Source organism: Peromyscus californicus, unplaced genomic scaffold, assembly GCF_007827085.1.
Source record: "Peromyscus californicus insignis strain IS unplaced genomic scaffold, ASM782708v3 Scaffold_10__1_contigs__length_136768540, whole genome shotgun sequence".
Lineage (NCBI taxonomy): Eukaryota > Metazoa > Chordata > Mammalia > Rodentia > Cricetidae > Peromyscus > Peromyscus californicus.
The window spans coordinates 97,502,162-97,515,191 of NW_026294391.1; the positions used below are offsets into that span (position 1 = coordinate 97,502,162).

General features: G+C 43.8%; 1 protein-coding gene and 2 non-coding genes across 26 annotated transcripts in view; 1 reads left to right on the forward strand and 2 right to left on the reverse strand.

Annotated features, from left to right (window-relative positions):
* The window catches only part of LOC128110123 (homeobox protein Rhox13-like), a 198,276-nt gene that overhangs the window by 161,015 nt on the left and 24,231 nt on the right, over positions 1–13,030 (reverse strand). For 18 of the 24 annotated variants that reach the window (XR_008218074.1, XR_008218084.1, XR_008218123.1 and 15 more), the window contains exon 2: positions 6,444–6,588. Coding sequence is in view for 1 of the 24 variants with exons in the window: in XM_052737951.1 (XP_052593911.1) it covers positions 6,444–6,460 (17 nt within the window). In the remaining 23 variants the exon portion in view is untranslated. Of the gene's footprint in view, positions 1–6,443; positions 6,589–9,594; positions 9,680–9,830; positions 9,938–13,030 lie in introns of those variants that run through there. The other 6 variants (XR_008218060.1, XR_008218063.1, XR_008218068.1 and 3 more) reach the window with 6 other exon arrangements.
* LOC128118402 (U6 spliceosomal RNA) lies at positions 5,441–5,547 on the reverse strand. The gene has a single exon (XR_008221187.1). It is a non-coding gene; the product is annotated as a U6 spliceosomal RNA (small nuclear RNA).
* Positions 6,436–6,591, forward strand: LOC128118337 (U1 spliceosomal RNA). The gene has a single exon (XR_008221159.1). It is a non-coding gene; the product is annotated as a U1 spliceosomal RNA (small nuclear RNA).

Sequence of the window (13,030 nt, forward strand, 5' to 3'; positions counted from 1 at the left end):
AGCCACACTGGAAAAAGCCAGGCATGGTGACATACACCTTTAATCCCAGGAAGTGATGGCAGGAAGCAGAAAGGTATATAAGGTGTGAGGACGAGGAACTAGAGCCTTGTTAAGCTTTTAGGCTTTTAGCAGCAGTTCAGCTGAGATCCATTCAGATGAGGACACAGAGGCTTCCAGTTTGAGGAAACAGGATCAGCTGAGGAATTAGCGAGGTGAGGTTAGCTGTGGCTGGTTCTTGTTTCTCTGATCTTTCAGCATTCACCCAATATCTGGCTCCGGGTTTGTTTTTATTAATAAGACTATTTAAGATTCCTGTTACAACCTAGGAACTTATATTGTCCAAGACTGCCACAGTAATCTCCACCTAGGATCTTCACAGGTCTCTCATAAGCCTGAAAGATCCCCTTCTATGTTTTGCTTGGACCAGAATCCCTCCCTAGCAGGAGAGTCCTCCCTACAAAAGTACAGAGAAGTGTTGGTAGAATCTGCAAAGCAATTGTATTTGATGTCAGTATTGTACTAAGAGTGCCAAGGTAGCCGTGTTTTAGGTCCATTCCCTCCACCCTCTGCTGAGGAAAAGAAAAGCCAACCAGTTGCTACCAGACTCTAAGGGGCAACTCACTACCTAGGCCCCTTCTGGCTAGAGATATCTATCACAGACTGAGTCAGTGGATGTGGCCTGCAGGTTCTTCATTTCCACTGGACTGAGACACTTCACTACTGGGACATGGTGCCCTCAATGCACAGAGACCTTACAGGAATCCTGAAGGAACCTCAATCTATCTGGGAAAGAGATCCAAAACCGCAGCAACAAAACCATGGACAATGACTCCCTTGGATGAGTCAAGGCCTTCTCATTGCCCAGCAGAAACATTCTGACTTGGGCATTTACACAGAGCATTAGCCAGAAAACCAGCTCTAGGATGCCCTCTGGTCAATGGCGGACTTGGGGTCGCTGAATGATGGCTGCAGAGGACATACTTCCACTTCTGGAAACATCTAGGCTTCATCATCTTCATTCTCTGGGTCATGTTTTCTACTTTGGCCATTCTTAATCTTTGAGTAGAACTCGCCTGAGTTTTCCTTACTATAACAAGGTGACAAGAAATACATTTGTCTTTTACACTGCACTTTCTTTTTAAGCTATACTCCTATGCTTAAGTCATCTCACTTTGTTCTGGGGTGGGTGATTGAACAATTACAAGTTGTTTGTATTTTTCAGAACAGAAAACAGATTTTTAAATAAAAGTGAGGAAGAACTCCCAACAGTGGGAAGGATTCCCAAGGAGGAATTCACTGGCATTCATTTTAAAAATTTTTTCATTACATTTTAATCATGCGCAAATGGGTGTGGGTGTGTGCATATGAGTATAAGGTGCCTCTAGAGGACAAAGGCATCAAACTCCTTGAAGTTGGAATTATAGGTGGTTGTGAGTCACCCAATGCAGGTGCTGGAAAATGAACTCAGGTTCTCTGAAAGAATACTACATGTTCTTAACCTCTGAGCCATCTCTCTAGCTCTATGATGTTCATTTTAATGTTTTATTCAATATGCTTAGATGATGAAATCCTGCATTTTTGGTTGTTTTGATGATTTAGCTTTGATATTATATAATTCTTAGTGGTTTTCTATTTGAAGTTTTATGAATTATAGTCAGGTTTGTATGTGAGCATTTGTATGTGTGTGAGAGCATGTGTGTGGGTGAGCATGTATGTGTGTGTGCACATGCACACGTGTGTGAGCATGTGGGCATGTGTTTTCCTGTTTATGTATGTGTGGATGCAGGGTCTCTTCATTGGCCTGGAGATCTTTGATTGGTTTAGACTGGCTGGTCAGGGAGCACTAAGTATCCATCTGCTTGTCTCTGCCTCCCTAGCTCTGGAATTCTAAGTGCACACGCCATGTCTGGCTTTTTAAAACGTGAGTTCTAGGGACTATAGTCAACTCACTTTACCAACTGAGCTGTGGCTCCATCCCAGGTTCATTGTTCTATAATTTAAAATTTCTCTCTCTGTTTCATGTTTTGTGGGTTGTTTCTTTCCCCAAGGACTGGCTTATGGAGTTGGTTCTCCAACTTGTGATGTGGTCAATATAAAATTGTGCGAGTGAAGTACCATTGCCCAGCCTGGCTAGATCTTAAGCCTGGTTCTTCCCAGGGCCTGAACAACCTCTAACCAGAACTTTTTGGTTTTCATCACTAAGAGTTTGGAGCCTTTGGAGAGACTGTGCAAACAAAGGAATGTGGATGTGACTATTCATGGGGTAAAAGGTCTCCAACATAGAGAGTGGGGAAAAGAAACACCAGCCCAGCCAACGGACAAGCTTTGGTTAGAGTTCTGGCTATAACTGGCAAAGAAACAAGTTTCAAAATATTTCTTCTCTTTGGGGCTTTCAAAGTGTTAAGAAATTGAATGTACATGACATTTATAACCTTCTTTCCCTATGGTCTTTAGTTTGGTTATCTCTTGCGGTCTTCAAATATGCCATGTCTCCTTTCTGTGGTGTATGGGGCAAATACTGTGTAATCATATTCTTCACTAATGCCCCCTTTTTTGATACAGGGTTCCACGTAGCTCAGGCTAGCCTCAAACTTGCTGTGTAGCTGAGGTTGACATTGGGTTCCTAATCCTCTTCCTCTGCTTCCCAAGTGCTGGAATTATGGGTGTGTGCTACCATGCCTAGCTGAAGTTCCTTACCATGAAGCCTCTCTAGTCCCTGCTATACTCATGTTTAGTTTTCTTCCTCACTGACATGGAAACTTTGAATTGTGGACAAGACAGGATTTCACTCTGCAAGCATTGGCTAGTCTGGAACTCACTATGTAACCCAGGTTCACCTTGAACCTATGACAATTCTGTTTCAGCCTCCCAAGTGCTGAGGTTAGACATGTGAACCGCCATGCCCAGCTGTGAACTTGTTGAAGCAGGAGGTGTAGCTTGTCCTTCTTTTTCCAGACTTATGAAACACTTGTTCCATGACTGACACAAAGAAGTAGGCACTGATTAATTATGAGTTGATCATTCTAATCATTTTACTGTTCTCTGAGGAGCTAGATTGTCAGCTACAGTGTTAGGCATACTGCGGTCTACTTTCAGCTATGGTGCAGTTCTGGTCTTATGTGATGTTAAAATCCACATGCAAGTGGCTGAAATGTTCACTTTAATAAGGAAGTCATCAAACAAATAATTAATGAATATTAGTAACACAATGAGCTGTCAATCATGACTCCAGGCCTGGGGAAAATGTTAAATTTCATAGGGAAAATAAATCCAGGAATGACTTTGTTACCTTGTACATTTGATGAAGCAAAGAAATAGAGTCAAATTCTCTGCTTTTCAAAGAATGTTCTAATAAGAAACTAAGAGGATGAAGGCAATCGCTGGCCAGCTCAGTTCAATAGCAGACTTTTCCTGGGTAAGATTGGTGCAGCTCTTCACTGGCTCTCCTCCCAATCGTGTCCTTTGATAGATGCTCCGGCTGATCTGGAAACTGCTTGCTGTATTCTCACTTTGGAAATGTTGCTGACTTGAGATGTGACAACTTTGCCATCTACCACCTCCTCTGTGATGGTCTTCATCACATGTGTCTTGCTCAGAACTAAAAATCCCAGGACCAGAAGGTCCCTTGGGATGGCTGAGCAGGAAAAGACATTTTCTGCTATGTCTAATGACCTGAGTTTGATACCCCGGACTCACATGGTAGAAGGATAAAACAAACTCCAACAAGTTGTCCTGTCTTCTACACTTGTGCCATGGCTACAGAACCCTTACACACATGCACACAAACATACACATACAAAAAAATTGTAAGACAAATTTCATCACAGTCTATGACTAAATAAAAGTGAAAGACATGTGTTAGGGATACAAAGAGGAAGGAAAGGAAAAGAAATGAAAAAGACACAGAATAAACACATGGAAATGTTTTTATAAAGTTTTTTGTAAAAGAACTCTATGCTTAGCTCTAGAAATATTTTTTATGGCAAGATACCTCTTCCCAATCACCTTTTAAATTAAAAATAGTTTTTAAAGAAGGAAAAATATTTATTATTGTTCTTTGTTGACTGGTTCATTTTTCCTTGGTGAAAAACCAATGAATAAATTATTAATTTTAGGATCATAATACTAGCCACAGAATTAGAAGTATCTGGGCAGTAAGCAGATTTTCAAGTGGAATAATCTCAAAGTGGTTGGAGATGTGCCTCCCTTGGACACTGAGCCTCTCTGGGGCTAATTCCTACTGGAGGCACAAAAGGTGAGGGAGAACGGATGGAAGACAGGCTATCTAGCACTCATAACAGCTTCCACCACTGCTGACTTTATCTTCAGTAGGCACAGATCCAATCAATTTAAAAATATTTCTTTTTTGGTCCTAATCATTTGAAAACTTTCCAGGAGCCAATACATAAGATCTCCTGGGTAAACTGTGAACATTGGGGGTGGGGGGTGGGGGCGGTGAGGGGGTGGGTGAGAACATGAGGGAATGGGATGATCAAGTTGGGAGAGGGACAAAGAGGCAGAGCAATGAATGAGATATCTTGACAGAGGGAGCCGTTATGGGATGAGGGAGAAACCTGGTGCTAGGGAAATTCTCAACAATCCACAAGGATGACTCCAGCTACGACTACAAGCAATTGTGGAGAGGGTGCCTGAACTGGTCTTCCCCTGTAATCAGATTGGTGAATACCCTAATTGTCATTATAAAGCCTTTATCCAATAACTGATAGAAGCAGATGTAGAGATTCACATTTAAGGACTGGGCTGAGCTCCTGGAGTCCACATGAAGAGAGGGAGGAGAGATCATATGATCAAGATCCTAATAGGGACGCCCACAGAGACAGCTGACCTGAGCTAGTTGGACCTCATGGACTCGAGACTGACAGGCGGGGAATCTGCATGGGACTGAACTAGGCCCTCTGAATGTGGGTGACAGTTGTGTGGCTTGGGCAGCTTGTGCGGCCACTGCAGTGGGACCAGGATTTATCCCTAGTGCATAAACAGGCTTTTTGGAGCCCATTCCCTATGGAGGGATGTCTTGAGCAGCCTCAATATGGGGGAGGGGCTTGGTCCTGCCTCAACTTGGTATGCCAGACTTTGTTAACTCCCCATGGGAGGCCTTACCCCCCTCTGAGGAGTGGGCCGAGGGTGAGGCAGGGGGTAGGTCTGGGGTAGGTCTGGGGTAGCGGGAGGAGAGGAGGGAGGAGGAATTGTGGTTGGTATGTAAAATGAAAAAAAAAAGCATGCACCACTGTTACCCTGCTGTAATATCCTTTTATTACTTTTGCTTTGTTTTGTTTTATTTGGTTTTTCAGGACAGGGTTTCTCTGTGTAGCCCTGGCTATCCTGGAACTCACTTTGTATACTATGCTGGCCTCAAACTCACAGAGATTCCCCTGCCTCTCCCGGCTCTGAAATATCCTTTTTTTTTTTTTTTTTTTTTTTAAATATGGAACGCTTCATGAATTTGCGTGTCATCCTTGCGCAGGGGCCATGCTAATCTTCTCTGTATCGTTCCAATTTTAGTATATGTGCTGCCGAAGAGAGCACATAATATCCTTCTTAACAAGCCAGTATGTGTGTTTTCCTGATGTCTGTGAGTCACTTGTACAAGTTAACAGAACCCAAGGAGGAAATGGTGGACCCCCAGTTCATAGCCAATTGGTCAGAAGGTCAGGGGCCTGCGTGGGAAATGGAATCTGAAGTGGGGCAGTCTTGGGGAATGGAAATCTCTACTTGTGGGATGCAACCTCTCCCCTCAGGTGCACAGTGCCCACACTGAATTGCATCAGGGGATGCTCGGCTTGTGCCCTCTGCAAGACTACTTGTTGGGGAGAAATGGCTACAAGGGAAATGACTGTGGTCGCCGGAGGTTCTGTGTTGTGTTGAACTGGGAGAGCAGAAAATAAATAAATAAAACACTTTAAAAAAAAAAAAGAAACAGCCCCAGGGCAAATCCACCAGCATAATTTAATAAAATATTTTTTAAATGATTTTTATTCCAGGATTTAGATTTTTTTTTTTTTTTTTTTTGCGGCGGGGGAGAGGGGAGACAACTATCTCTCATTGCATTTTAAATTACAAATCATTTTTTCAAGAAGCAAAATCATTTACTGTATTTCTTGTTGTTCTTTGATGTTTATGTGTCCCCCCCCCCCTTAGTGAGAAACCAATACAAAAATCAGTAATTTAAGGGATACAATACTAGCCACAGAACAAGAAGTACCTGGGGAGAAAACAAGTCTTCTGGCAAAGCTACCTCAAAGTGCTTGGAGTCATGCTTGCCTTAGTCACTGAGCCTCTCTGGGGCTAATTCCTACCGAATGTACCACAGATGAAGGAGAATGGAGAAAAGCCAGGTTAGTATTTGCAAGAGCCGCCACCACTGGGGACTTACATCTTCAGCACGCTCATCTCTAGTAAGCTTAAAAATATTTCATACTTACCTGGAAGGGGAGATCATGAAGGTGGTTTTCCCAGGGCGAGGTTTATCTACCACACTCTGGATATGTTGACCCCTGCGATTTCTCCAAATGTGAGAAACTTGGCAGCATAATTCGTGGTAGTGAGGGACTGTGTTCGCGCTCTCCCCTTAAAATAAAAAAAAATTATTTCATTTTAGGTCCTAATCACTCTTCACAGTTCTGGGAACCTGGGCAATGGACAGATTCTCTGCTCAGCATATTTAGCAGGCAACCAGTACAAACAACTGTATGGGCTGAGTCCCAGGGAGCAGAAAGTGTGGGCTCTTATAAGAATCCAAAGATCCTGACATCCTCCTGTACTTTAAACTAGGGTCTCTAGCAACAGGGCAACTTGTCTAGTCGTTTGAAGTGGAAAGCCACTGTCTCGGAGGTTATAGGCAATATGTCGAGATCACAAAGCTCAGCGAACACCCCAAAACTCAAGACACTGACTGACCCAGGAAGTCTCTCCTAGGAGGGAGGTTCCCAGGAGCTTACCTACCCCGAAGCTCCCTTGCTGAGAAACCCATACAGAAGGATCCATCCCTTTGCTGAAAAGAGATACCCCCAAACTGGAAAGTGCAACCACAGAGAACTGCTAACTCAGGAGCATGGAGATGCCCTGAAATCCAAACTATTGCCTCGTGTCTGCAAAAAAAAAAAAAAAAAAAAAAGGTGCGGAGACAAAAGGCTTGAGAAATTTACCAGGCAGGGAAGGGGAGGCAGGGACTCTGAATTCATCTGGTGTAGTCTGCCCCAACCCAAGGGAGGGGTGAGCTATCTTACTCCATTATGCCTACTTTCCAGGGCAAGGGATTTAAAATTGGGATCCTTGTAGGCTGCACAAGAGAACCATTTTAGTTTTCCGATAGGATTTGGGAGTAAGCAGGTTTTCTGGCAAAACAATCTCAAAAGCATTGCAGATGTGGCTCCCTTGGTCGCTGACTCTGGGACTAATTCTGAATGAAGTCACAACGGAAGAAGAAGAATGGAAAAAAGAGAGCTAGCACGAGCAACAGCATCAAACACTACCAATTTTTCAAAAGTAGGCACATACCAAATAAATTTAAAAATATTTCATTTTAAGACCTAATTGTTCATAAATTTTCCACGAGTCAGGGCAATGGACAGATTCGCTGCTGAGAATATTCAGAATGCTCTGTGCAAAAACAACCTCGTGGGCTTAGACTCTGGCACCAGACAGTGTGGGACCCTCCCTGCAAGAATGTCAGAGAGTTCCTGTACCTTCTTTTCCCTCAAACCACATCCTCTTGCAAATAGTATACACTTCCAGTCGTCCCGTGTGAAAAGCTACTCTCTAGGAAACCATCCAAGCCTCCCAAAACCTCAATGAACACCCATAAACTCACCATGCTGGCTGACCCAGGAACTCACTCTTAGAAAAAAGGAACCCAGATCTACCTTGCAGGACCAGCCATTCTGTGGAATCTATTCAGTTTGAGGCAAAGAGCTGCCTTCTGGGAAAAAGCTGCTGCAGAGAGGTGCTTAACAAGAAGCATACAGATGCCCTGGGACTGAAAACATTTGTCACATGTTTGCCAAAAAAGGTGAGGAGAAAAATGGCTTGAGTAACTTACTTGGCAGATTTTGAGGTCTTATAGACATGGATTCCTGGAATATGTTTTGCAGGGAACACAATTTTTTCCCATTGCCTTTTAAATTACAAATTGTGTTTTTGAGAGGCAAAATCATTTAGTGTTTTTCTTTGTTCTTTGTTTATTGCCCGCTTGGTGAAAAACCAATAAGAGAATTAATAATTTCAGTAACAAACTACTGCCCACAGAAGCGTAAGTTTCTGGACAGTAAGCAGGATTACAAGGCAGGCTACACAATCCTTGGAGATGTGTCTCCCTTGGACACTGTGACTCTGTGGGGAAAACTCCAACTAGGATACCCAAATGAAGGGGAACTGAGAAGGCACAGGCTAGGAGCCTTCACCACTGCGGATTTTACCTGCAGCAGGCTATATCTAGTACACTGAAAATTATTTCATCTTCGGTCTTAATCCTTAATCAAAGGTCCATGATCCAGGGCATTCTATCAGCATATTTAGCTGGCGCTATGCACAAGCTTCAGTATGGGCTGAATCTCCGGGACTAGAATGTGCAAGAGTCCAAGAATTCCCATACATTCCTCACAAAGCTCAGCATACACCCCCAAATGCAAGACGCGGGCTGACCCAGGCAGACCTCCCTGGTTCGCCAGGATCTTGTGGATCCCGAACCGAAGGCGGAGCTCACTTGCCGCGGTGGCAGACATATTGAGGGATCCCTCCCGCTCCCGGCAAAGAGTTAGCCTGCACCGCTAAAGTGCAAACACAGCAAGCCAAGGAGCATGGGGATGCCCTGGAATCCAAAGTATTGCTCCATGTCTGCGAATAAAAGGTAAGGAAAAAATAGTGTGAGAAATTTACCAGGCAGAGAAGGGAAAGCAGGGGCTGTGCAATCATTTCCTGTATTAAACACACAGGCGGAGGCGACGGGAGGGAGCTGTGAGATGGAAGATGTTAGTTGATCTGCCTGCTTTCCAGGACACTGGATTTAAGATTGGGATATTCAGGCACCCAAGAGCTGGTGCTTGCAAGCTGCACATGTGAACCCTTTCGCTTTTCAGATGGGCTTGGGCAGCAAGCAGCTTTTCTGGTTAAAATATTGCAAAGTGCTTGGAGATGTGCCTCCCTTGGTCTCTGAGCCTCTATCTCTGGGGCTAATTCCTGATTAAAGCAGGAGAGAAACATAACGCAAAGAGTCCAGGCTAGCATGCGCAACCAATTTTTCTTCAGGAGGCACACATCAAATCAACTTAGAAATATTTCGTTTTAATTCCTAATTGTTCATAAACATTCCACGAGTCAGGGCAATGGACAGATTCGCTGCTACGCATATTCAGCATGCTCTGTGCAAAAACAACCTCGGAGACTTGCTTAGTCTTTGGCTCCAGACAGTGTGGGACCCTCCCTGCCAGAATCTCAGAGAGAGTTACTGTACCTTCCTTTCCCTCTATCCAAGTCCTGTGGCGAATGGTATACACTGCCAGTCGTCCAACGTGAAAAGCTACTCTCTAGGAAACCATCCATGCTTTCCAAAAGCTCAATGAACACCCATAAACTCACCATGCTGGCTGACTCAGAAAATCACTCTTAGGTGGAACGAAGCAGAGGGAACCCAGATCCCCCTTGCTGTGGCAGCCATTCTGTGGGATCTATTCTGTTTGAAGCAAACAGCTGCCTTCTGGGGAAAAGATGCTGCAGTGAGGTGCTTAACTAGAAGCATACAGATGCCCTGGGACTGAAAACATTATCCCATGTTTGTCAAAAAGGTGAGGAGAAAAATGGCTTGAGTTACTTACCTGGCCGATTTTGAGGTCTTACAGTAATGGATTCTTTGTGTTCTTAAAAAACTGATGCCTGGAAGGAGCATAACACTGCTGTAACCCACTCTGCCCCTAGTGGTCAGGCAGCTAGAAACCAGTTTACATTGTCAGGGTTCCTCTCTGTGTCAATATTGTGGCCTCATGTTGGAGGGTTGAAGATGCATTACATGCTGATGTAGGTGGCAATGGGAGGTGATGAAAATACATCTGCAGTATTATCATTTCCGACCAAGAGGGAGTTTGGACACCACCAGCTCCTTCTGTCTGTTTGAAAAGGCTCTGAGATAAGCTTGGGATAGCCAGGTGCATAAAGGCTCAGCCCTGCAACTGTACAAGAGGACCTTCTTGGCTTCCAAACAGACAAGTTCCCTGCTCTTAAGAACAGCAAGGGTTGACCAACTCAAAAGTGACAAATGGAAACTGTCAATACAACAGAAGGGATGGGAACAAAAGGGAGCCCTTGCCAACCTTTTTCAAAGAGTAACGCCCGAGGTCTATGATTCCTGTGTCTGGAGTTATTAACTAAGGGCTTGCACTCACTGATTTTGTGTCAACTGGACACGAGTCATCAGAGAAGCAGGTGCCTCAGTGGAGAAAATGCCTCCATGAGACCCAGCTGTAAAGCATCTTCTCAATTAGTGGTCAATTGGGGGAGGGTCCAGCCCATGGTGGTGGTGCTATTCCTGGGATGGAAGCCCTGAGTTCTATTAGAAAGCTGGCTGAGCATGCCAGGGGATACAAGCCAGTAAACAGCACCCCTGCATTGCCTGTGAGTCAAATCCTGCCCTGTTGGAGTTCCTATACTGACTTCCTCCAAAGATGATCTGGAAGCATACACCCACTAAACATTTTTCTCCCCAATTTGCTCTTTGGTGTTGCTGTTTCCTAGCAGCAGTAGAAGCCCTAACTAAGACAGGCCTTGATTGCTTCCTGACCAGGTGAAAAGTAGGTACCCAGGATCAGCCACTCCTGCTCTTTACCTGCAACCCCTTGCTCAGTCCTTCTACATCTTCCTAATGCTGGGACCCTGTACTACAGTGCCTCACCTTGTGGTGATCCCCATACCCACCGCCAACACACAGACAATTACTTTGTTACTACTTCATAGCTGTTGGATTGGTACCATTATCAGCCATAATGTAAATATCTGATATGCAACCCTTAAATCGGTTGTGACCCTCTGGTTGAGACCCCCTGTCCTAGGTGGTTAGAGAGCCTTCTCTGGCTGTCCTCAGTCCCTTGGTGACTCTAGGACTAGACGGTGCCCAGAGAGTAGCACAGACACTGATGTTTCCAGTCCACTCCATGCTATACTGCAACCCTCCCTTCTCTTGGAACACTGTCCATCTCCTCAAGCATTGCAATCCATGAACAGGTGAACGGGGTCACCTACCCCTTATACAAGAACAGGGGACTAACCATTTGACACACCCCCTGCAGGACTGTAAAGTTCCACTCCTACAGACCCAAGACCTTCCTCTTTAGGCCTCATGGAAGGAGGAAGCTAGGTAGAAACCAACATCTTTCAAATGTCTGGCCCCAGTCCCCTGTAACCTCTCCACTATATGGCCACTCAACACTTGATCCCAAAACCATTATTGTTGCTAATGATGTTTGTGCACAAATGCAGTCCCAGCCCTTGTGAGGTGGGGACATCAGGATCCCAAGGCACCTGCTACAGGAGGTAGAACCCAGCCTTTTACGCGAAAAATTGTATTTGTCTTAAGTTTGCCTCTTAAAATGTTTCATTCATATTTTCCCTTTCCCCAACTCCTCCCACACCTTCCTCTCCTACTCAGCCAACTATATATTCTTTACCTCCAGTACCAGAAAAAAAAAACCATTTCAATCACATTTGTATTAGACCACAATTCCTGAGCATGGTTTCTAGCCTGGGGTATAGTTGATATAGACTATGCCCTCTCTTGGATACATTGTCACAGTGAGGCCCTGGTTATCCTGAAAATCTAGATCTTCCTGCCCCTGAACCAAGGTGGAATGTATATTTGTACTTATCACCAGGTCTAGCTTGACCTGTTGGCTTTATTCTTATTTCCACTATTGTCATATGGTTTGGTATTCATTGTTTTTATTTTGTAATGTTTATGAATTAAACATTGCAAGAAAGTGAAAGGACACTTCCCCAATTTAACCAGACCTGACATACAGACAACTCACTTAGAGTAGCCACACTAAAGCTATGGAATTTCACACACTCACATTGATACTCTTTATACACTTAGCAAGCAAACATAAAGAATTCGGGACCCCACAGAATCAGAACTAGAAAAGCCATCCACTCCATGTGCGCTTTCAGAACTCATACAGATCACTTGCAGTCAGTCTTTCCTCACCCCCTTATATCAACCTTTTCTGTTCTCTAGTAAAAGATGTTTTTCTATACACACACGTACATTGGATTCATTACCCATGTATATTATTGACTAGATTTCATGTTTATGGGATAACATCCATTATTCTCTTTCTGAGATTATTCCACCTTGCTTAACCTCACACTTTACGATCTGGCTGCCAATTTCATAATTTTCCGTTCTTAGAGATTAAAAAAAAAGTAAACAGGAGAAAAATGGATGTTCTTTCACAATCTTAAATAACAACCTTTCCAAATAGAAAATTATTTCAGTATCATCCATGCCGACTTGGACATGAGGACACATTAAGAAGAAACAGCCCCAGGGCAAATCCAACAGCACGTTTTTATAAAATATTTTGTAAATGAATTTTGTTCCTCACTTTAGAAATACTTTTTGCCAGGAAGACAACTTTTTCCCTTGCCTTTTAAATTACAAATCGTGTTTTTGAGAGGCAAAATCATTTAGTGTTTTTCTTTATGTTTGTTTTTTTTCCCCCTTGGTGAAATACTAATAGAAGAATTAAAAATTTGAGTAACAAATTACAGCCCACAGAAGCGTAAGTTTCAGGACAGTAAGCAGGTTTACTAGGCGGGCTACACAGTCCTTGGAGATGTGTCTCCCTTGGACACTGTGACTCTGTGGGGCAAATTCCCACTAGGATACCCAAATGAAGGTGAAGAGAGAAGGTGCAGGCTAGGAGCCTTCACCACTGTGGATTTTACCTGCAGCAGGCTATATCTAGTCCACTGAAAATTATTTCATCTTCGGTCTTAATCCTTCATCAAAGGTCCATGATCCCGG